This window comes from Neoarius graeffei, chromosome 28, assembly GCF_027579695.1.
Source record: "Neoarius graeffei isolate fNeoGra1 chromosome 28, fNeoGra1.pri, whole genome shotgun sequence".
Classification (NCBI taxonomy): domain Eukaryota; kingdom Metazoa; phylum Chordata; class Actinopteri; order Siluriformes; family Ariidae; genus Neoarius; species Neoarius graeffei.
The window spans coordinates 2,129,775-2,153,987 of NC_083596.1; the positions used below are offsets into that span (position 1 = coordinate 2,129,775).

The 24,213-nt window shown below is 41.8% G+C and overlaps 1 protein-coding gene across 3 annotated transcripts; it reads right to left on the reverse strand.

Moving 5' to 3' along the window:
* Positions 1 to 23,453, reverse strand: zgc:152816 (uncharacterized protein LOC777712 homolog). 3 transcript variants are annotated; one of them, XM_060912946.1, is made up of 20 exons: positions 23,343 to 23,453; positions 21,504 to 22,095; positions 19,025 to 19,086; positions 18,151 to 18,242; positions 10,515 to 10,558; positions 10,277 to 10,393; positions 9,998 to 10,123; positions 6,773 to 6,934; positions 6,491 to 6,612; positions 5,749 to 6,193; positions 5,268 to 5,355; positions 4,914 to 4,930; positions 4,550 to 4,696; positions 4,195 to 4,323; positions 3,958 to 4,086; positions 3,485 to 3,615; positions 1,758 to 1,860; positions 1,549 to 1,675; positions 1,149 to 1,270; positions 1 to 369 (listed from the first exon to the last, which is right to left on the reverse strand). In XM_060912946.1, the coding sequence occupies exons 2-20, from the start codon at positions 22,041 to 22,043 to the stop codon at positions 304 to 306; spliced, it is 2,769 nt and encodes a 922-aa protein (XP_060768929.1). In that variant the 5' UTR covers positions 22,044 to 22,095; positions 23,343 to 23,453; the 3' UTR covers positions 1 to 303. The 3 variants fall into 3 exon arrangements, with proteins under 3 accessions (XP_060768929.1, XP_060768927.1, XP_060768928.1); XM_060912944.1 differs by having other exon boundaries at positions 4,550 to 4,699; XM_060912945.1 differs by having other exon boundaries at positions 4,550 to 4,699; positions 21,504 to 22,059; positions 23,343 to 23,452.
* Positions 23,454 to 24,213: the final 760 nt, after the last annotated feature.

The following is a 24,213-nucleotide window of genomic DNA, read 5'->3' on the forward strand; positions in this document are numbered from 1 at the left end:
TTTTGTTGAAACAGACTTTTGTTTATTTGATAAGAAGCTACGATGGCTGTAAACCCCTATTCTGCTCACACAAAGACACACCACCTGAAACAATTTAGAAGTTTGCAAATTTTTTTTAAATCCAATGAACAGCTCTCTCTCTCTCTCTCTCTCTCGCTTTGTCAAATAAAACAAAATGAAGTATATGTAACAAAACAAAAATGGGAACATGGATGCTGGAATGTTTTCCTAGTCTTTTTTTTTTTTAAAAACAAATCATGGACTGCAGTGAAACTAGCTGTCTGATCTCCATGGGTCATTCATTCATCCTTCTGTCTGTCCATCCGTCTGTTCCTCCTCCTCCTCCTCCACTGCCTCGCCACGCTTCTTCTGCAAATCAGACTTAAATAAGGTCAAGGGTCAAGCCTAGGCCAAATGAAACAGCCAGTGGTTCTCAATGTCAAGGATGCCACGTCATCAAAGCCCACCGAAGAACTGTTCCGAGGTCCTTTGAATTCTACCAAAGACTGCATCTTTTTTTCAGAGAAATTTTCAAGTAAGCATGTGCAGATCCTTGGCGTTCTTAATCACCCACAATCCTATGCGCAAGTATAAGGCGGAGCCTTTTCAATGACGCCCACCAACACGAGTGTGTGTGGGGCACATACACCCAAATCGTGGTCTAAGATTAAAGGGCATCATCAATGTGGGGCATGTTTTTACTGTGGGGAAGCGCACTTTTAGAATGCAGGGAATACACGCGGGGGGGCGCCAGAGGATGTAGCTAAAGTGGTGAAAGGTACGTTGACATTAAATAACCTGCAGTTTGGCACCTGGGATAGAATCCACAACTAAAGTTATTTTCATGTTTCTAAGCATGCCTGGTCTTGCAACTACAATTTTCCTTCCTTCATTCGTACTCCCAAAAGTAATTACACCTCAGTCCTGTAGATGGCAGTAACGTCCTAAGATTGCCAGCTTCATGAGAAGCCGCAACCACACACCTGCACTCGAGCTGTTCCATTATGTGTTCTCTGAATGAGAGGAAGAAGTCTTGCCTAGCTTCTGAAGGACCCGTCCTATCAAGGAAACACCCTTGACATTGAGAAACCCCCAGTGTCACTCAGGGTGGTGGTGTGATTAACAGATGAAGAGGAGTTCCTACTCACCTTCAGCATGTTGTAATGTTCCAGGCTGCTGCAATGCTCTGATTTGGCTTTTTTCTCATTCGTGTAAAAAATGTTACAGAGCTTGCAGAAGAAGCCGCTCTTGGGGACGACGTAGCCGATACCTGAGCAGCAGACACAAGAATTTATCTGTGATTAAGGATTCAGTGCAACACTTAAGTCTTCCCAGATTCTATTCTGAATCTGGGAAGAACAATCAATGATAAAGGGAAAAATATCTGCAATCAGATGGCTGATGGCACATTTATGAACCAGCGTAGCATCATGAGCGGAAAGAAAACGTCTCCTTGTGTGACCCCAGGACCAACATCACAGCACCTGATCTCATTAATGCTCTTATAGCTGAATGAACACAAATCCCTATCGAGGGTCTCTTTCTTACCCACAGGGTTGTCGGGTTGGTAGGGTCCGAGGGGGGTCTGGTCTTTCTCCTCCTCCTCTGAATCTTCACCCTCACCTGCAGGATCTCCACACACACCTTCAGAGCTGGACACAGGACTGTGACGGTCCTACACACACACACAAAGTTTGTACAAAAAAAAATTATAATAATAAATCACTAAGTGTCTTTGCACTTGGTGTTGAATTTACCTCCCCGCTGCTGTTTTTGGCCGTCTGGCCATTCTCTCTCCTCTCCTCTATGTTCCTCGCCAGCTTCGGCTCATACCAGCGCTCAAACTTATCCGCTGGGGTCCTTAGAGACAAAAACACACAGACACACAAACTTACAAAAACTTCACATCATGAAGAAATGTACACGGATGGCTCACATGGTCTAAATGTACAACACTAAATGCAACCATAAACAAATAAAAAGTACACGGTTTCCTGGTTTAATTAATAAAAATTGTAAATCACTGCCTGTGGGATTAGATCAATAAACAACATTGGAATGTGTCATTATAGGAAAATAATCAACTTTGAAGTAGTTGATCACACCACTCTGTTGTTTATTATTTTCTTCATATTATTTTACTACAAATGCGCAGGTGATTATAGGAATTCGTTGGTCGAGAGATTCAGACTATTTCTTGATAATCACCTCGACAAAATGGCGTCCGATTGCTTCGTCACCGTAAGTGAGGAAGAATTACAGATGATGAAAGAAAATGCTGTTCCTAAAAACACTAAAGATGCTCCGAAGTTTGATCTAAAACTATTCAAAGGAAAGGTGGGGTTGAGATTTATTTTATTGGTTTCAAAACAAAGTATTTTGTGTGACCCGGTGTAGATCAGTGACAAGTCTGCGCCGCAAAGTTATTACATTTACATGAAGATTTTGAAGTTTGAAATAAATACATAATATTTTTTTAAATAATTTTTAAAATTCTTTTTGAAATAATCACCTGCATATTTATACTGAAATGATTATCCACCTCAGAATCAGTGAATAATAACCTCAACCTTCACTTCATCTCTGTTATTGTTCACGGATATTCACTTCACCTTCAACGAATAATTGTAAAATATGACAGTGTTTCATCCCTCTTTTCAGAGAGATATTTTCCTTTTTACTATTAAAACCTGCTGTTAAAACAAAGTGTGGTGAAGCAGCTTTTAGCTACTATGCAGTACAGCTATGGAACCAACTGCCAGAGGACATTAAAAATGCTCCTGCTGTTGGCAGCTTCAAATCTAGGTTAAAGACCAAGCTGTTCTCAGATGCTTTCTGTTAAATAATTAATATTTTTATATTTTTTATAATCTTTACTTTCTCTGCATGTTTTAAATTTACTTTAACTTTATTCTATTTTATTCTGCTAGGTTTTTTTTTTTTCCCTTTCTCTTTCTTTTTCTCCTTTTTCTTTTTGGCATTTTAATATTTTATTTCCACTATTGTTTAATTCTTATTATTTTCTTTTAATTCTTTTAATTAATTATTTTAGAATAAAGATAAAATTATTTTATGTAATTTTATTTCTCTATTGTTTACTGTTTTTGTTTTTACTTCTGTAAAGCACATTGAACTGCCATTGTGTATGAAATGTGCTATATAAATAAACTTGCCTTGCCTTTTAATGAACAACTCACAAATTAGAGACCTTGTGTAAAATTTGCCTCCAGTCTTACACTTGTATTTATTCTCATGACTACACAGAAATGTGATTTTTTTTTTACATTTCTGTCTATTCTTCTTTGTTGTATGTGATTAATCCTAGTATACACGATGCCCTTAAATAAAAAGATGTACAGGTATAAGGTCAGGTCTCCTCCAGCGAGGTGATGAATTGGCTTTAGGTGTGAGGAAAGCGGTACACATTACAGTTAATGAACACAGTTTTGATTAAAAAAAAAACAAACAAACAAAAAACACTCACCAGGGAATCAGAGAGTCTCCTTTCCTGCATTTAGTGATCTTTAGTGGAGTGCCATAGAATTTAAGAGGCCAGGGTAAATACCTGTGGATCATTTTCTCCGCCGCTTCGACTGTCTCCATTTGGATATAACACTGAGAGAGAGAGAGACATAGAGAGAGACAGAGAGAGATACATAGAGGTTGTGTTTATAATAAGCTGTTGATGTTTTATGACCTCATGAACACTTTTTTTTTTTGAAGTATTTTTACTTTATTGTTGTATACATTATTATTTACAGTGACACTGTGTCTGTAACATGGACGTGTCTTCACACACTCATTCACAACTCAGTTTATCTGACTTGTTTTAAAAATCCTATATTGTCTTTTACAGCATAAATCATGGACTTATAGCGAAAAACAAATACTCATGCAAATGGAGGGATGTGTGTGTGTGTGTGTGTGTGTGTGTGTGTGTGTGTGTCCATCACAGACCGTTCCATACACCCTGTTGAAGCAGTAGGCGGTGATTTTCCCAAAAGGTCGTGCGAGTCTGAGGAGGGACTTGTCCGAATACTTGAAAGGAGGGAGCATGCTGATAAACAATGTTCTTCCACTGGGACCCTACACACACACACACACACACACACTCTTACAGCACTCCATACATCATATAAAAAGTTTGAATGATAGATCCATGATGATGGGACTCAGCCGTATCCACGCTCACACCTCAATGGTGTTGAAGGCCAGACACAGTGACACAGACACAGGTCTCCCACACAGCTTCGACCGCTTACTGCTTTTATAGAACTTCACCATCTCGTTAGCTTTCTCCACCGATTCCAGCTCAATCAGAGCCTGAGAGGTAAACACAAGATGTAGTCATGAGGAGAGAACTTTTTCATTGAAGAAATCCTCTGTTATGAACCTGCTAGAATCTGTGATGTCACCTGATCTGGTCCTGCTCCTGTTAATAATACTGTATTAATGCTAGCAGGTCACACATCTGGGGCTTACACTGTGAGGAATACTGTGCTTTCATATTTTAGAGCTTAACTTACACAATAAACACAAACACACACACCTCATGTCTGTAGTAGGAGATGGCGAAGTTGACTACTTCACCAAACGGGGCAGCCATCTTGAACAGAGCTTCTCTCATGGCCTTCTTACGAGTCTCTTTAAACTCGTTCCTGATGGGTCTCACAACCACCACCTTACCCTCCTGCATCTGCTAATAAACGATGCTATTTTTAATGCTTTGGGTTCATAAGTTAAAATCACATACACATATATTGTTAATTTAACTAGTTATAAGTGCGGTAAAACACTGCATACTTTTTTCTTATTCCATTATTAAAGGTGTAGTAATATATACGAAGTTCCAAATGTTGTTCTAACTGGCTACAAAACTGTAAATTGGATTTAGTGATGATTGTAATACTAACCTGAGGTTCAGAGGAATCTATCAGGAGGAAAAAAACAAAGTCAATTAATATTAATGTATTAAAACAGTTAATCTCTCTCTTTCACACACACACACTAATAATATATATAAATAAACCACACACGCCAATCCCACATTCCTGCATCCTCATCCACCTTCCTTCATTACTGCCACTTGGGTGACTCCCTCTCACTCTCATTCATCAGCTCAACAGAAGTTATGTAGATGACAGTCATCGTTTTATCAGAGCAGCAACTACACACTAGTGAGACGTAGTTCACTCACACTCAGGGGTTATGAGGGGAAGTGGATGAGGATGTGCACTGTAACTATTCAGAGCCTAACGAGTCTCTACCTAACGAGTCTCCGGCCGTGTTGTCCAGCTCGTCCAGAGTTACAAAGTCGTCCATGTTTTCTGGGAAATCCATGTCCTCCAAATCATCCTACAGAGCAGAGAACACAAACACACACACGTTTATATTTAATCCTTTTCCATGGTACATTAAATGTGAAAATACAATAATTTAACACCACCACTGATTTAATACAATACTATTTAAATCTATATTTATATAACGTAGTGACACAGAGGCTCCATGCATTTCATTAGAATTGACACATAGGTCACGGCTCCTTCACTGTGACCGAAGTGGCCACGCCTCCTTCCTTCACCGGGACGGAAAGAGGCCACACCTCTTTCACTCTAACAAGTCAGGCCTCCTTCACCTTGACTGAAACAGAGGCCATGCCTCCTTCACTGTGACTGGCAGATACAGAAGCTACACCTCCTTCACTAAGCCACACCTTTTCGTGATTAGTTAGGGTTATGAACAAACCTGCTCCTCCACCTCCTCCTCCAATCCTCGCTCTCCTTTACTCTCATCTTTTTCCTCCTGAACTTGCTCCTCTTCCTCTTTCTTCTCCTCCTCAGCATCAACCTGCTCCACGCCTTCCTTCTCCACCTCCTCCTTTTCGTCTACTTTTTCCGTTCCCACGGCGGTGCCCTCCTCTCCACTTTTATCTGCCAGGTGTTCTTCCTCCACCTGAACGCCTTCCTCATTCTCTTCCACCTTCATCTCTGTCTCCTCACCTTCTTTCTTCTCGCCCTCCTCCTCCTTCTCCTCTTTTTTCTCTCCCTCTTTCTCCTTATCGGCGGTCTTCTCCTTGTCCTTGCTGCTGGACTGAGATGTGCTCTTAGAAGATGACGACTCAGTTTTCTGTCTGCTACTGTGGCTCTTGGAGGAGTCGGACTTTTTGGAGGAAGAACGCTCGGGGCTATCTCTGTAATTGATCGACACAAAGCAATTATTGTAAATGACGCAGATAAGAGGAACAAAAAAAATATTCTGAGTCAGAACAGGACACTTAAATATGCTGCTATACATGTATTTGTCTACTAGACGGAGTGTCAACACACTTAGATGTTCGTTTATCAGGTTCTCCTTCTGTTATTGCAAAACATTTGTTCACAGGGGCTTCCAGAAGAAGCAGGTCCATTCTAACACCAAACATTGCTGACTTCTCAAATACCTCCCAGTGAAAGGTGGTTACGGTTAAAAACAAAAGAGCAGCTCTTACCGTATGTTTGTTCGGGAGGACATGGACACTTTGATGCTCTTGTCTTGAATCCTCAGTGGGTTGGAGTGATAGTACTTCACCATGATGTCCGCGTCACGCCAATCCACCATCTCTATCAGAGCCTAACACACACAGCCCAAAAAAGAAAGGTCTGACTGAGTAAAGATCTGAGATGACACACTGACTGGAGTTAAACATCCAGAATAAAACTATCAGAAAATAAAGCGGAATGTGTTTCATTCAGTCCTGAACGTTGTGAAGAGAAGTGTTTAGACTCTGTACCTTGTCTTCAGTGAATTTGGAATAACGCACTTCCCCGAATAAAGCTGCCAGGTCCAGAACCTTTTCCTCGCTCTCTTTTCCAGGAGGCAGACGCGAAAAACACACCACCGTCTGAGCAGACGACTTTGAGCGCTTTGACGATGGCTCATATGCCTCTGGAGGCTGTTTATCACACACACACACACACACACACACACACACACACACACACACACACACACACACACGATAATAATGGTACACACCCGGATATGAATATAACTTCCTCAATCTGAAAACAGGTTTCTAAATTACTGCTTTAATTTTTAAAATAATCTCAAAAGTATCTCAGTAGGTCTGCACCGATACATTTTCTACAATAACGTACTAAAATAATGAATAAATAAAATTACAGAGCTGAGGGAGGGGGCGTAATATTCTCTGAATTTCCAAAATTTAAGTTGTAAAATTTGTAAGAAAGAATACTTCGCAACATTATCACAACACAGACACCACGGCTGAGCTGAGCATTATAGGAAATGCAGTCTTTCCTCCTTGAGTGCGCAATATTCAACCATATTTCCCAGAATGCACTGCAGCCAGGAATCTGCAGGCTTGAACAAGTTCAATTTAAGACTTTTTAAGACCATAACAGGTTAAATTTAAGACTTACACTACCATTCAAAAGTTTGGGGTCACTTTGAAATGTCCTTATTTTTGAAAGAAAAGCACTGTTCTTTTCAATGAAGATCACTTTAAACTAATCAGAAATGCACTCTATACATTGCTAATGTGGTAAATGACTATTCTAGCTGCAAATGTGTGGTTTTTGGTGCAATATCTCCATAGGTGTATAGAGGCCCATTTCCAGCAACTCTCACTCCAGTGTTCTAATGGTACAATGTGTTTGCTCATTGCCTCAGAAGGCTAATGGATGATTAGAAAACCCTTGTACAATCATGTTAGCACAGCTGAAAACAGTTGAGCTCTTTAGAGAAGCTATAAAACTGACCTTCCTTTGAGCAGATTGAGTTTCTGGAGCATCACATTTGTGGGGTCGATTAAATGCTCAAAATGGCCAGAAAAATGTCTTGGCTATATTTTCTATTCATTTTACAACTTATGGTGGTAAATAAAAGTGTGACTTTTCATGGAAAACACAAAATTGTCTGGGTGACCCCAAACTTTTGAACGGTAGTGTATGCCGCACAAAAAAAAAAAAAAAAAAGAAAATTGGGAGATCCTGAATTACTTTCAAAATAACAAAATTTATTATCATTCACCAATAAACTCATTACATCCCTAGGGTGCGCTCTTGCATTAATGAGGAACTAAGTTGCAGTGGAGCCAAAGACATCCCGCAAATCACTTGAGGATGAGGCATTCGATTCTGTACGGTCTGTGTGTTGTAGTGTTACAGTTTGCACAGAGTTAGCTGATGCACCGTCTCGAGATGTGCTTGGACCTGACAACGGTGAACAAAATTGAGTGATGGCATGCGATTGTTGCAGACTTTTATGGGCAGCCTGGTGCTTCTCCGCTTTCACGTGCGATTCCAGTGCCTTTACACCCAGGGTGCCGAGTTTGAGTGTTCTTTTGCACAATGTGCAGTACGCCTCAAACGGATTGTTTGGTACACGTTTTAACCAGTCTACGAAATCACTGCGTTCAAGCCAGCAGTCGTTAAACTTGCATTTGCCCATTTTGCTACAAACCGTGACGATCTCCCTCGCTTCTTTTAGGCTCTACTGTCTAAATGCGCACGTGCCATGCCCTGTGCATCACCATGCCAACCGGGCTAGACACCGGATTCCACTGTGTCTCATTTGTAGTTTGCAGCATAGCCTACTGATACTAAGTAGGCCTAGCCTATATGACTAATTATGAATATCACCAACGCATTTAACAAAAAAACGCGAATGAGGTAAATGGACGTAAGGATTTAAGACTTCACAAAATTACATTTAAGACCTACAATGCAAAATATGCTCGTATTTTAGACTTTTTAAGGCCTTAAATTAGGATTACCAAATTTTAGACTTTTTAAGACTCCGCAGAAACCCTGTATTAGGATATCAGCTCATATACCGTGAGTAGAGAAAAACAAAATGGCGGAGCATGTTGCTGAACCAATCGAGGATGAAATAAAAACTCTACTCGAAAACAAAGCCACAAAAATTATCAAGTATTTAAAAGAAACAGAAATAGCTAAAAAAGCATAGTTCCCCCCCCCCCATCTCCTGTTCCACACTGCAGCCCAGTTGGTGGCAGTAATGCACCTTTAAGTTGGTTTGCCAACCGCCAAAAAACCCTAAAGACAATGAAGACTAAGGAAAAAAACAAACAAAAAAAATAATAGAATAAAAGTATTCGATGGTAAGAACACGTTTTTTATTTTAAATAATTATTGTTACCACATTTTTCACAGTTTGCTACTGTCATTTCTCCGGTTTGTTTACATTCTAAGTGGAAATGATTTTGTTGGATGAAAAAGTTTTTACTTATTGAATTTGTAAAAAATAAAAATGCTCCGTTTCTCAAAATCCAGTGAATGTGGATAGAATAAAACAAAACGTTTTATAGCCAACTTGGTGCTACGTGCCTCAGCTCATGCACGACTTGATTTTGTGGAATAACTGTTAAGTATATTTTTTAAAACACACCTACAATGGCCCTAATATACCGTTGTAATTTTCAAGTTATTAGATATTACGATGTAATAATATTTTTTTGGCATAGTTCTTCAAATCAAGGTTTACAGTATAATCAGATCATACATACATAAAATATTTATGTAAAATATGAATGATTAACTCGTATATTAAAAAATTCTTAAATTTTTTCAAATCAGTTTTTGTTTTGTAAACATGTACTTGCACTGTGTTGTTTCTTCATCTCAATTTTTTTTTTCCTTTTTCATAATTTGTTTTATTTCCTTTGCTCCCCCCCATTCTCTTAGGAGAGACTTTATTTGTCCATAAAAATGTAACTTTATGCATTACTCACGACGTCCCTATTGTCCTCCAGTGATGTGTTGGTGGATTAAAAACAAACGAATAAATAAATAAAATGGTGTTTCAGCATTTTCTAAGAGTTTTAAATGATCAGAAAGTAGAAATTTGACTGGATTGATTGATTGATTGATTGATTAATTAATTAATTAATTAATTAATTAATGTGAGAACTGTTGGCAGTGCATCATGTTTATGGTAATAACTGAAAGTAATATATGTATAATGTACGTACGTGAATGACCTCAACGGTCGGGGATAAACACAGACTGATGCGCTGACCCTTAATGAAGGCGGGTTTAGTCTGATAGTGCGTGACCATGTCCTTCGCTTCTGCGTGAGAGCTGAACTCCAGAAATCCCTGAAACACAGGAAAGATTACAGACATATTGTTTATTACTAAAGTGCTGAGAAAAGTAAAAATAAAGCTCTAACAGCAACTTCTTAAACACAATGACAGGAAATGACATGCTGCGTTTCTTTACCGTCTGCAGCGATTCCTGTGTGTTATTACCTTAAAAGGGAAGATGAGATGCTTCACGATGGTTCCGAATGGCTTCCCCAGCGCCAACATGTCCGCCACAGCCATGCTACCCATCGGATATTTGGCCACCACCACCTTCGTGAAGGGCTGAAATTCATCAACATGGAGCAGAGAGTCAGAGACTCCAGAGCATCATTGGAAACATACACAGTAATAATGATCAACTCCACAGGGGGAGGAGAACTTCATCATCATTATCATCGTGTACCTTAGGAGGGTGAAAAAAGCGTTCAGAAGGTGAGGACAGGTCTCCTAAAAAAAACACACACACACAAATATAACATGAATTAGCATCAGATACAAAAGATAAATGTGCGTCGAGGAAAGACAAGAAAACAATACACCACAACTAATTAAAAAAAGAAAAAGGAAAGGAAGAGCAGAGAGTAAATGTACAGAATGTAAAAAATAGAATAAAAAAGAAGACAAGAAAGATAAAGAAAAAAATGAGATTTAAAAAAAGAAAAAAGCAGCACAGATTAGATCAAAGCAAATAAAGAATGAAGGATGATGGGTGAAGAAGAGAATAAAAATAAAGGATAAAGGAGAGAGATAGAAAGCATGAACAAAAAAGGCAGGAAAAGGGGAAAAAAATCTATATTTTACACACATACATACAGTTAGGTCCATATATATTTGGACACTGACACAAATTTTGGTTTTTTTTTTACCTGTTTACTGAAACATATTCAAGTTATAGTTATATAATGGACATGGACAAAGTCCAGACTTTCAGCTTTCATTTGAGGGGATCCACATTAAAATTGGATGAAGGGTTTAGGAGTTTCAGCTCCTTAACATGTGCCACCCTGTTTTTAAAGGGACCAAAAGTAATTGGACAATTGACTCAAAGGCTATTTCATGGGCAGGTGTGGGCAATTCCTTCGTTATGTCATTCTCAATTAAGCAGATAAAAGGCCTGGAGTTGATTTGAGGTGTGGTGCTTGCATTTGGAAGATTTTGCTGTGAAGAAAACATGCAGTCAAAGGAGCTCTCCATGCAGGTGAAACAAGCCATCCTTAAGCTGCGAAAACAGAAAAAACCCATCCGAGAAATTGCTACAGTATTAGGAGTGGCAAAATCTACAGTTTGGTACATCCTGAGAAAGAAAGAAAGAAAGAAAGAAAGAAAGAAAGAAAGAAAGAAAGAAAGAACTGGTGAACTCATCAACGCAAAAAGACCTGGACGCCCACAGAAGTCAACAGTGGTGGATGATTGCAGAATAATTTCCATGGTGAAGAGAAACCCCTTCACAACAGCCAACCAAGTGAACAACACTCTCCAGGAGGTAGGCGTATCAATATCCAAATCTACCATAAAGAGAAGACTGCATGAAAGTAAATACAGAGGGTTCACTGCATGGTGCAAGCCACTCATAAGCCTCAAGAATAAAAAGGCTAGATTGGACTTTGCTAAAAAACATCTAAAAAAGCCAGCACAGTTCTGGAAGAACATTCTTTGGACAGATGAAACTAAGATCAACCTCTACCAGAATGATGGAAAGAAAAAAGCATGGCGAAGGCGTGGTACAGCTCATGATCCAAAGCATACCACATCATCTGTAAAACACGGCGGAGGCAGTGTGATGGCTTGGGCATGCATGGCTGCCAGTGGCACTGGGTCACTCGTGTTTATTGATGATGTGACACAGGACAGAAGCAGCCGGATGAATTCTGACGTATTCAGAGACATACTGTGTGCTCAAATCCAGCCAAACTGATTGGTCGGTGTTTCATAATACAGATGGACAATGACCCAAAACATAAAGCCAAAGCAACCCAGGAGTTTATTAAAGCAAAGAAGTGGAATATTCTTGAATGGCCAAGTCAGTCACCTGATCTCAACCCAATCGAGCATGCATTTCACTTGTTAAAAGACTAAACTTCAGACAGAAAGGCCCACAAACAAGCAGCAACTGAAAACCGCTGCAGTAAAGGCCTGGCAGAGCATTAAAAAGGAGGAAACGTAGCATCTGGTGATGTCCATGAGTTCAAGACTTCAGGCAGTCATTGCCAACAAAGGGTTTTCAACCAAGTATTAGAAATGAACATTTTATTTACAATTATTTAATTTGTCCAATTACTTTTGAGCCCCTGAAATGAAGGGATTGTGTTTAAAAAATGCTTTAGTTCCTCACATTTTTATGCAATCATTTTGTTCAACCCACTGAATTAAAGCTGAAAGTCTGAACTTCAACTGCATCTGAATTGTTTTGTTCAAAATTCATTGTGGTAATGTACAGAACCAAAATTAGAAAAAATGTTGTCTCTGTCCAAATATTTATGGACCTAACTGTGTGTATATAAGGAAATTAAAGAGTATTCAGCAAATAAAAATAAATCAAAGAAAGAAAGAGCTCCATTAAAGCAAGACACTCTTGATTTCATAAAATCGGTGAAATTTAGTTGCCTCTGAAATTTGGTCACTGTGATATACACTATATTGCCAAAAGTATTCGCTCACCTGCCTTGACTCACATATGAGCTTAAGTGACATCCCATTCCGAATCCATAAGGTTCAATATGACGTCGGTCCACCCTTTGCAGCTAGAACAGCTTCAACTCTTCTGGGAAGGCTGTCCACAAGGTTTAGGAGTGTGTTTATGGGAATTTTTGACCATTCTTCCAGAAGCGCATTTGTGAGGTCACACACTGATGTTGGATGAGAAGGCCTGGCTCTCAGTCTCCGCTCTAATTCATCCCAAAGGTGTCCTGTCGGGTTGAGGTCAGGACTCTGTGCAGGCCAGTCAAGTTCATCCACACCAGACTCTGTCATCCATGTCTTTATGGACCTTACTTTGTGCACTGGTGCACAGTCATGTTGGAAGAGGAAGGGGCCAGCTCCAAACTGTAAAAACAGTCTGCATGCCTAGGTGCTTGACTTTATACACGTGGCCATGGAAGTGATTGGAACACCTGATTCCGATAATTTGGATGGGTGAGCAAATACTTTTGGCAATATAGTGTATGTTTACCCTCCTAGAACTGCCACCTTATTGTGGTGGAGGGGTTTGTGTGCTTGAATGATCCTAGGAGCTATGTTGTCGGGGGCATTACGCCCCTGTTAGGGTCTCCCAAGGCAGACAGGTCCTAGGTAACAGGCCAGACTAAGAGCAGTTCACCAAAACCCCTTATGGACGTCGCCTGGTATGGCGCAGCCGGGGCCCCACCCTGGAGCCAGGCCCAGGGTTGGGGCTTGTATGCGAGCGCTTGGTGGCCGGGCCTTTGCCCACAGGGCCCGGCCGGGCTCAGCCCGAAGCGGTGACGTGGGCCCGACCTCCTGTGGGTTCGCCACCCACAGAGGTAGCCGTAGGGGATTGGTGCAGTGTGGATTGGGCGGCAGTCGAAGGCAGGGGCCTCGACGACCTGATCCCCGAACACAGCGACTAGCTGTTGGGACATGGAATGTCACTTCGCTGGGGGGTCAGGGGGAAGAGCCTGAGCTTGTGCGGGAGGTTGAGAGGTACCGGCTAGAGATAGTCGGGCTCACCTCCATGCACACCTTGGGCTCCGGAACCCAGCTCCTCGAGAGGGGCTGGACTCTCCACTTCTCTGGAGTCGCCCATGGTGAACGGCGGCGGGCTGGTGTGGGCTTGCTTATAGCTCCCCAGCTCAACCGTCATGTGTTGGAGTTTACCCCAGTGAACAAGAGGGTCACCTCTCTGCGCCTTCGGATCGGGGAGAGGGCTCTTGCTGTTGTTTGTGCCTACGGGCCGAATAGCAGTATAGAGTATCCGGCCTTCTTGGAGTCCCTGGGAGGGGTACTGAGAGGTGCTCAGACTGGGGACTCCATTGTTCTACTGGGGGACTTCAATGCTCACGTGGGCGACGACAGTGATACCTGGAGGGGCGTGATTGGGAGGAACGGCCTCCCCAATCTGAACCCGAGTGGTGTTTTGTTATTGGACTTCTGTGCCAGTCATGGTTTGTCCATAACGAACACCATGTTCGAGCATAGGGGTGTCCATAAGTGCACGTGGCACCAGGACACCTTAGGTCGGAGGTCGATGATCGACTTTGTTGTCGTTTCATCGGCTCTCCGGCCCTATGTCTTGGACACTCAGGTGAAGAGAGAGGCTGAGCTGTCAACTGATCACCACCTGGTGGTGAGTTGGATCCGCTGGTGGAGGAGGAAGCTGGACAGACCTGGCAAGCCCAAACGTATGGTGAGGGTCTGCTGGGAACGTCTGGCCGAGCACTCTGTCGGGGAGGTCTTTAACTCCCACCTCCAGGAGAGCTTCTCCCAGCTTCCGAGGGAGGCAGGGGACATTGAGTCTGAGTGGACCATGTTCTCTACCTCCATTGTCGACACGGCTGTTCGGAGCTGTGGCCGCAAGGTCTCCGGTGCCTGTCATGGCGGCAATCCCCGAACCCGGTGGTGGACACCAGAAGTAAGGGATGCCATCAAGCTGAAGAAGGAGTCCTATCGGGCCATGTTGGCCTCCGGGACTCCTGAGGCAGCTGACAGGTATCGGCAGGCCAGGCGTGCCGCAGCTCGGGCAGTTGCGGAGGCAAAAACTCGGAACTGGGAGGAGTTCGGTGAGGCCATGGAGGAGGACTAATCGGTCAGCCTCGAAGAAATTCTGGCAAACCGTCCGGCGCCTCAGGAGGGGGAAGCAGTACTCTGCCAACATTGTTTACAGTGCAGGTGGGGAGCTGTTGACCTTGACTGGGGATATTGTTGGGCGGTGGAAGGAATACTTCGAGGATCTCCTCAATCCCACCGTCACGTCTTCCATTGAGGAAGTGGAGGCTGATGACACTGAGTTGGACTCGTCCATTACCCAAGCCGAAGTCACTGAGGTGGTTAGCAAGCTCCTCAGTGGCAAGGCACCGGGGGTGGATGAGATCCGCCCCGAGTATCTCAAGTCTCTGGATGTTGTGGGGCTGTCTTGGCTGACACGCCTCTGCAACATCACGTGGCGGTCGGGGACAGTGCCTCTGGAGTGGCAGACTGGGGTGGTGGTCCCTCTTTTTAAGAAAGGGGACCGGAGAGTGTGCTCCAATTATAGGGGAATCACACTTCTCAGCCTCCCAGGGAAGATTTACTCCAGGGTACTGGAGAGGAGAATTCGGCCAATAGTCGAACCTCGGATCCAGGAGGAACAATGCAGTTTTCGTCCTGGTCACGGAACACTGGACCAGCTCTATACCCTTCATAGGGTGCTCGAGGGTTCATGGGAGTTTGCCCAACCAGTCCACATGTTCTTTGTGGATCTGGAGAAGGCATTCGACCATGTCCCTCGTGGTATCCTGTGGGGGGTGCTTCAGGAGTATGGGGCTCGGGGCTCTTTGCTAAGGGCTGTCCGGTCCCTGTACGAACGGAGCAGGAGTCTGGTTCGCATTGCCGGCAGTAAGTCAGACCTGTTCCCAGTGCATGTTGGACTCCGGCAGGGCTGCCCTTTGTCACCGGTTCTGTTCATAATCTTTATGGACAGAATTTCTAGGCGCAGCCAGGGGCCGGAAGGAATCCTGTTTGGGAACCACAGGATTTCATCTCTGCTTTTTGCAGATGATGTTGTCCTGTTGGCTTCTTCAAACCAGGACCTTCAGCATGCACTGGGGCGGTTTGCAGTCGAGTGTGAAGCAGCTGGGATGAGAATCAGCACCTCCAAGTCCGAGGCCATGGTTCTCGACCGGAAAAGGGTGGCTTGCCCTCTCCGGGTTGGTGGAGAAGTTCTGCCTCAAGTGGAGGAGTTTAAGTATCTCAGGATCTTGTTCATGAGTGAGGAAAGGATAGAGCGTGAGATCAACAGGCAGATCGGTGCGGCCTCCGCAGTGATGCGGTCGCTTTACCGGTCCGTTGTGGTGAAGAAGGAGCTGAGCCAAAAGGCGAAGCTCTCGATTTACCGGTCGATCTATGTTCCGACTCTCACCTATGGTCATGAGCTTTGGGTAATGACCGAAAGAACAAGATCGTGGATACAAGCGGACGAAATGAGTTTCCTTCGCGGGGTGGCTGGGCGCTCCCTTAGAGATAGGGTGAGAAGCACAGTCAATCGGGAGGAACTCAGAGTAGAGACGCTGCTCCTCCACATCGAGAGGAATCAGCTGAGGTGGCTCGGGCATCTCTTTCGGATGCCTCCTGGACGCCTCCCTGGGGAGGTGTTCCAGGCATGTCCCCCTGGGAGGAGGCCCCGGGGAAGACCCAGGACACGCTGGAGTTATTTATTTTGAGGGGATTCCCGCACAAATAATGTGCATGAAATCGCTCGCTTTGCGCAGTCAAACAGAGAGAGAAAGTCCGGTGTGCGCATGCACAAGTTTTCATTGACTGGGCTCTGACCCAGTTACGTCATTTCACCGCGAGACGAGGAGCTAATCGTAACATTCGCATTGCAAGTTCAGTACTCAAGTTGTGACAGAAAATATGATGGAGCCAATGGATCCTGCACATCAAATGCTGGTTAGTCTGTTTCTCCCTCTCGTAAATATTGTAATTAGTGAACAACATGCTGCAATTAGCCTAAATATGTATCTTTTTGAGGCGAACTTGAGCCTGGTCACTTATCTTATTGAAGTCCGTTTTTCATTGAGCGTATTCTAGCCAATATTCGTTAGTCATAACAAAAATTATATATTGATTTCACAATTTAAATATTATTCCAGTGCATTAGATAGTTTACATAGAAGGTCCTTTTTTATCATTGCAATGGTGAAGACCGCTGAGTGAAAATGTGTGTAATTCGACTATACACCTATATTGCACAACTTCTGGTGAGCAACCTCTCGATTCACCATCATACTGTGCAGTTTATTTCACTGAGCAGGACAGTATAAGGTTCTTATTCACTGTGGCAGCAGGGCGTGGTCAAGCACCAGTTTGTGAATGGAGCACAAGGTGGAGGAAGGTGCTGTGTGTGTGTGTGTGTGTGTGTGTGCGCGCGCGCTGTGAGAAGGAGCAAGGATTGAACATCTTTTCCCCTGGCTGAAATCATGTCGGTGCAGTGGCACACAGTTTATTTTGAAACTGCTGAAAAGCGTGGTTTGTGTTAAGTGACAGTTAAAAATAAAAACCAAAGTGACACTGATCCCGCCTGCCTGTTACATTCATCTTTTTTGATTTATGTGTTTGCTCATGTTTTTGCCAAACAGTGATCAGAAGTAATAGTTTTGGGAATACGAACCCTTCTCCATCTTTGTAATGCCACTAACAGACTTTCCTAAACTCGACTTTAGTATAACCTCTTGAATTTCCTGTATAACCCACCCGTTTCAAACACGAGCCCGAGGAGAGAAAAAAATCTCTAAAGTTTGATTGAAGGAGTGATACAAGATTATATATCTAATTGCTGATATTTATTAGTTTGGTTCTGCGTTTCCTTTCCTTCGCAATACAGGGTCCTTTCTTCTCACTTACCGTTAGTGTAGTCGGTCTTCCGTGTTTCATGAGCACACTCACGTGCTCCGTTGTCCTCTTAGGTGGCAAATTTGTATCCCACAATGCGTTGTGAACGGGGAAACCCCATCACATTATGCATGATGTAGTATCCTGGTTTAGGTCACAGCGAGGCAAGAAAAAAAACGGCGGAGAATTTAGGGCCACAGGGCTCTAAATTAATTAATTGTTCTTTTAGGGGAAAAAAGTATTGAAATCGGAAGTCTGTGATTCGGATTCAGTTGCTTTCGGTCCACTAAAAAAAAATAACTGGGTGTCGGGGAAAATTCTTATTATGGCCTAAATTTGAGAAATCTGAAAGGGAGTCTACCTTTAATAGCTGATATTTCTTTGTGCATATTTCGAATAAACAGTTAAAATGCTAAAACCAGTAAAATCTTGTGTGTGAACCTTTATTAGTTTCAGGTTTATAATAATCCTTTTTTTTTTGGAGCTTGGTGTCATACCTGTGCTCCGCTCTGAACTGTAGGAGCGTTTACTGGGCAGAGACGAGCGAGAACTTCGACGGGACGAGGCCAAGTCATCCGCTGAGCCGGACCTGCAGAAACACGGTGCGATGGGGAAGTTAATAAACACAGTGGGGCTTAACAAACTGACGAGCAACTTTCTCCTGTACACAAGATTGTTATTAAAGAGGAATGAAAGAAAACACACACTCTTTCTTTATACAGGTGCAGTGTGAAGGTTTTACTCCCTTTAGTTCAGACAGAGACAGACAGAAATGTAACAAATAAACTAATATATCCAGAAATGAGTAATAAATTGACCATGACTAAAATCATGATTGTTTTTAAATGAAAAAAAAAAAAAAACCTGAAATTTTAAACAAAATTTCACTGAAGATTTTAGTCGATAGACAGAAACGTGACTGTGATAATTTGGCTGTGACTGAAATCAGGCACGTTTTTAATCTTAAAAACCTTATAACTGTAATTTTTAACAAAGTTCATCCAGCATTTTTAAACTCAACATAAAAATATTCAATAATTTCTGTGCACTGTATAAAATTTACTCATCAGTTTGTCAGCACATCAGAATCTCAACCTTCTGCAAATTGCTTTTTAATTCTTTTTAATAGATTTTTTATTGTAAGTGTTGACCAACAAGTTGATTACACTGTATGTTATGTCTAATTAACAAACATACATATTTTAAACTGTGATTTTTATCTTAGCTACTATTATCACCAATCATGGTTTATAAATAATAATAATAATAATAATAATAATAATAATAATAATTAGTTTCTCCTTAAAACCACTGAGAAGAACTTTTTGTGAAGAAGAAAACTTCGTGGTGTAAAGCAGCGTGGAAACTTACAGCAGCATGAGCTCTCTCCGGGCTTTGGTGTGCCGGATGCCCCGGATGTGACTGTGCCACGCCTGAAGGACAAATACAACAACTGAATTCTGCATTCTGACTGGTCACAATGTTAATAAGACATTAATACTTTGTCGTTTCTATAGTAACAGCTCATTCACAGGGACCTGTACGATGGATGCTCCACAAACACGGATTAAAAAAAAAAAGTGTCAATGTTGATATTTCAAGGAGACGTTTATGCAACTTCATGGAAGGAGTCTCCAGTGTCAGTTACAGCTTTATGTCTGACTAAATTTTCCGACGTCTTCAGGACAGAAGTTTATACTTTTTTTTTTGCTGTTTCTCCATAATCAATGCCATCTCGATGTTTTTTTTTTTTGCTAAAAAAAAGTGCAATTGCTGGTAAGCTGCTGCAGCATAAGAGGAATAAAACACCTGTGGACATGCAATTATAGGAAAACAATCAGAATCAGGATGGTAAACATAATTCCGCTCCATCACACCACTGCACTGATGATTATTTTCCTTCAACAGCACAACATGGAGTGTTTTAAGCACAGTTTAAACTTTAAGAACATTGATTTTTCCATTCAGTAGTTCAGCAATACAACACAAACACCATTTTCTCCCATTCTGTGTTTTTAAAAAATTATTGCCGCACACAGATATTTTTCTGTACCTGTACTCAGGTTTAGGTCATGTGTGAAATTTCACCTCAACTTCCCTGAAGTTACACACAAACTAAACTTCACAGGAAAGAAAAAAGGAAAGGCATGTGAACATTCTCTCTCTCTCTCTCTGCTGAAAGACTTTTTTCACCTCAAATGCAATTTTCGGCAAACAGTGTATGCATCCAGATCGAGAGGGCAAGCTGAAACCTGATATTCTGTAAAAAGAGGAGCCATTTTTTAAATGGACCCCCCATGTGCCTTAACGCTGCCCCGTGTGTTCAGAAAGGGGAACATAGTGGAATGTGGTAATCACCCAGTGCAAAGAGGGACATTTACCGTGAGCCAAAAACAAACCCTCCATGAAACAGAGAATAAACTATCCAAAATTGAGACATTTATTACTGATGAAGTTGAATGTGGTTAGCCACATTCTTCCTAGACAACGTGAACACAATCTGTCAAAAACGCAAAATGGTAACTACATCGCCCATCTGACTGAAACTCTACAGGCCGCTGGAGATTTAAAAAGGCGTGGTTTTGCGTACAGGATGCGGGATCGAGCAGTCATCACTCCCATGATGCTGCACTTCATTTGCTTCACCACTCGAGCGCCAATCTGTGCCAACGTCTGTTTCAGACTGCGATGTTCAGCGATATTTTAAGATTATTACTCATCACGCTGTTCATGACCTGAATAAACTCTGTCCCATGACCTTCTGCTTACATCGTCAAACAGTGCGATCCAGAAAAGATCTCATGCACAAAAGGGACATTCTTCGAACTGAGCCTGCGGTTATAAGGTGATGTTTTTTCTGTCCATTAGCATATGAAGGTCATGTTTCTCCATCTGTCCTGCATATTTTTCATCCTTCTACTGGTGGATTTTAGATGCACGTCATAGCAGTGCTCACACTGAGATTTCACTTTGAAATTCCTCACACTGAAAACTTTGTCACACCTGTGTAATTGCTAAAGCGCCGACATCAACTTGCGACTAATGCTAAGGTCACACATCGCTGGTTGATCCGTGAGAACCGTGGCTGGGGCTACCGTAGCCATTCCAACAGAATTTTGGAGGTGATACCGAAACTGTCCCATAAATTTGGCCGGAGTAAATATGTAAATGAAGCCACGGTAGCCGCGACGGAAGATGGTGGTAAAACCAATGGCAGCAGCGATGTATAGCGATATATGGCATTACGGCAATGTGTAGTTTTCACGACTGCAGTACGGCATAGCCATGGCAAGACGAAATAAGCCACACCCCTGAAACAAACTTTTCACTTTCTGCAGAATGTTGTTCCATGAACATTTTGAGCTCAATGGTTGTGACGGAATGCTACGATAACCCTGGTAGCCTACGTAAGCCTCAAGGATGCTCACGGATGAATTCATCTGGCGCTTGACCCACGGAAATTTTCAATACGACAAAACTTTCCAGGGATGGAAGCCACGCCCTCCCGGTTGTCAAGGTAGCTCCCTGACACTGACGTATTCTGATGGAAAGACCCAGAACGCGTGCCGGTTAACCCCTGGAAGGCTCAAAATCGTCTACCATGAAGTGATTCTGGCTATGTGCGACTTTACCATGAAGAATCTTTTATAACGTGCGATTTTTGTCCAGAACAGTAAAATTCTCCAGGTTTTTTTTTCCCCTGTATATAACTGAACTGTCTCTCTGATTGTCGTCCATTGTGAAAATAATAACTCCTCTGTAAAGGCTGACACTTGGCTGGTGAATTATCACAGTTTGAGACTATAACATTAATACGTTAATGTACTTGGATGTGTTTTTGGTCTTTTACCTTGGAGCCGTTGCTCTCAGTCTTGCACAGCGTACAGATGTGCGGGAAAACCGTCGGTTTGTCATCAAACTCATTTTCCTCTGATGTCACTTCGTCCCCACTCTGTCTCTCTCTGGACGACTTCCTCGATCTGGAGTCCTTCCTTCCTCCCGTACTCGCTCGCTCCGCCTTCTTGTGACCCTCCCCCTTCCCTTGATGCTCATGGTCATGGCTGGATGCTTGACGTGACGAACTTAAGGACGGCGGGCTTTCAACCTTCTCTTTTCTTTTTTCTGAAGATTCTGTATCCTGGTTGGCCTGTTTAGGCTCCGCCTCCGGTTTGTCGCTAGAGTCTGTGTCAGTAGCGGCGGCAGCCGCCGCCGCCTTTTCAGCCCGCTTGGCTTTGAGCTGCATGATGAGAAACGGTAACGTTTCCACACTGATCTCGTTCTCTGGGATCTGAGCCAAAGCCTCGACATCCTCCGAGCTCAAACCCAGAGCCGAGTACACGTTCTGAGCACTCATGGGCGTCACGTCACCTGCCTTGTCGGAAGACTCCATCTTTCAAATCAGGACGCTGGAGCAGAGAGGAAATTCTCTCACAGTTGTTATGCTACAAAGACAAAACAACAATAAAACCCTAAATAAATAGAAATAAATCAATGGTGCTAATATTTTTATATCTATATTTCACAACAGTTCTAGATATTATTATGATCAGGGTTGAAAATGAAAATTACTTACAAAATGTTTAAAGATAAACAAGCTTTAATACATAGAAAAAAATTTTACTTTACTGTAATATAGTTAAATATATATACACATATATAAATCCAGTACATTTCACAACTAAATAAATTCATAATAATAAATAAACAAACAAACAGTTAAATCTTCTCAATGATTATCTAATGACGCTACATACTGGAGCAAAATTGAACTAATACAATTTATTTATTTTTTTGACTGAGGTTTTAATGTACAGGTGACAACAATATAATTTTTTTTTGCTAACTGTTTAAGACACGCAGATGCTATAATTTAGGTCTCAAGGTGAAATTATATCCACACACCTCCACTTACTACTGAGAAATGTATAAATTAACAAAAACAATTTGCCATTTTCACATTTTAGTCGTTAAATATTTATAATTCCATCAAACATCTCCAAGTTTTAAGTAGCTAGTTAGCATTAGCGCACAGACACGGACTGTTCACGCGACAGCTAACTGCTAAACTTTGAGGTAAACGTTTGTTCTGTTCGTTTTCCTTCTATGTTATAATTCTACGCATTTCAGATACCTTTATGCTCTTGTTTATTACCAGCACTGCAACTTTAGCGATACTGAATGAGTTCATAAATTATTTTCAAATTATTTTAACTCTTAGGGAAACGACACAGCTAGCGTTAGCTAGCGTATCATCGTACACAAAAACCCAGCACACGAGCTAACGTAACCCAAATCGCTCCCTATTGGACGTCTAGTCCCCTAGCTAGGGCTCAAGTCGCAATTACTTCACACGCTATGTAGTGCGCTTGAGGAAGGGATAGTGGCCTGTTTAGGATTCCGCCACATATTGTTTTACAGATCTACCTAAAAATGTTCATTTTAAGTATTAAATATGCACGTTATTTAAAAAAACGGATATGAATGCCATCTTGAAAAGGGATCATAAATCTGCGATATTTTATAACACTGCGTTATGCAGAGTTATTTGTAGCGCTAATGTTATCCAAGCTAGGCTAGGCTAAGCAAAGCATTGCCATATTGTATTCTAAAGCGTGAAGAAGCCGCTTTCACGCAGGCGTCACAAATACAACCTTTTTTTTTTTTAACAAAAATTATTTAGCATAAATACCAAAGTGTATTTGCTGAATCTCTCTTTTTTTTAATCGATGCACGAAAGAACTCTGCTAATATCCACGCAGCTGCAATCTTCACTTCGCCATGTTTTTGTGCACAGTGGGCCGGACTCTCTCTCTCTCTCTCTCTCCCCCTCCCTCTCAGGGCTGGACTGATCCACACACACCGCATCCTCGGTACCGGCGATAAAATACTGTTAACCATATCGATAAAATAAGGGACAGGAAAATAATTCAATTTACAGCTAGGAGACTGCACATTAACATAAACACTCTAGGGCACTAAACCTGTACACCTGGTATACTGTTTATTTTATTTCAGTTTGATATTGTATTTAATTACACTGCATCTACTTGGAATATATTGCTCTGTACAACAGATTATTATTATTATTATTATTATTATTATTATTATTATAGTTTATAACCATTATAGTACTATAGTTTAAATGTGGTCCTATATAGCTTATAACCATTAATAACAGCTGTGAGGCAAAGACAGGAAAAAATATGAATTTTATTACAGTTACAATAAAATAATATTATAATACATGACCTTAAATTATTATATCCCAGGAAAATGTTTAACACTAGCTTCCTGAAAGATACTGAAAAGCAAATAAACTAAAACATTATGTTTATTGTATATATAAAGGGGCAACCAAAGGGTCACCAGTTTGATTCCTGGGACTGGCAAAAAATGTGAGGGGAGTCAAGTGAATGAACAACACTCACCCCTCCCTCTGTATCATAGCTAAAGTGCCCTTGAGCAAGGCACCTACATAACCCCCAACTGCTCCCTGGGTGCTGTAGCATAGCTGCCCACTGCTCTGGGTATGAGTGTGTGCTCACTGCTCACTGCTTCAG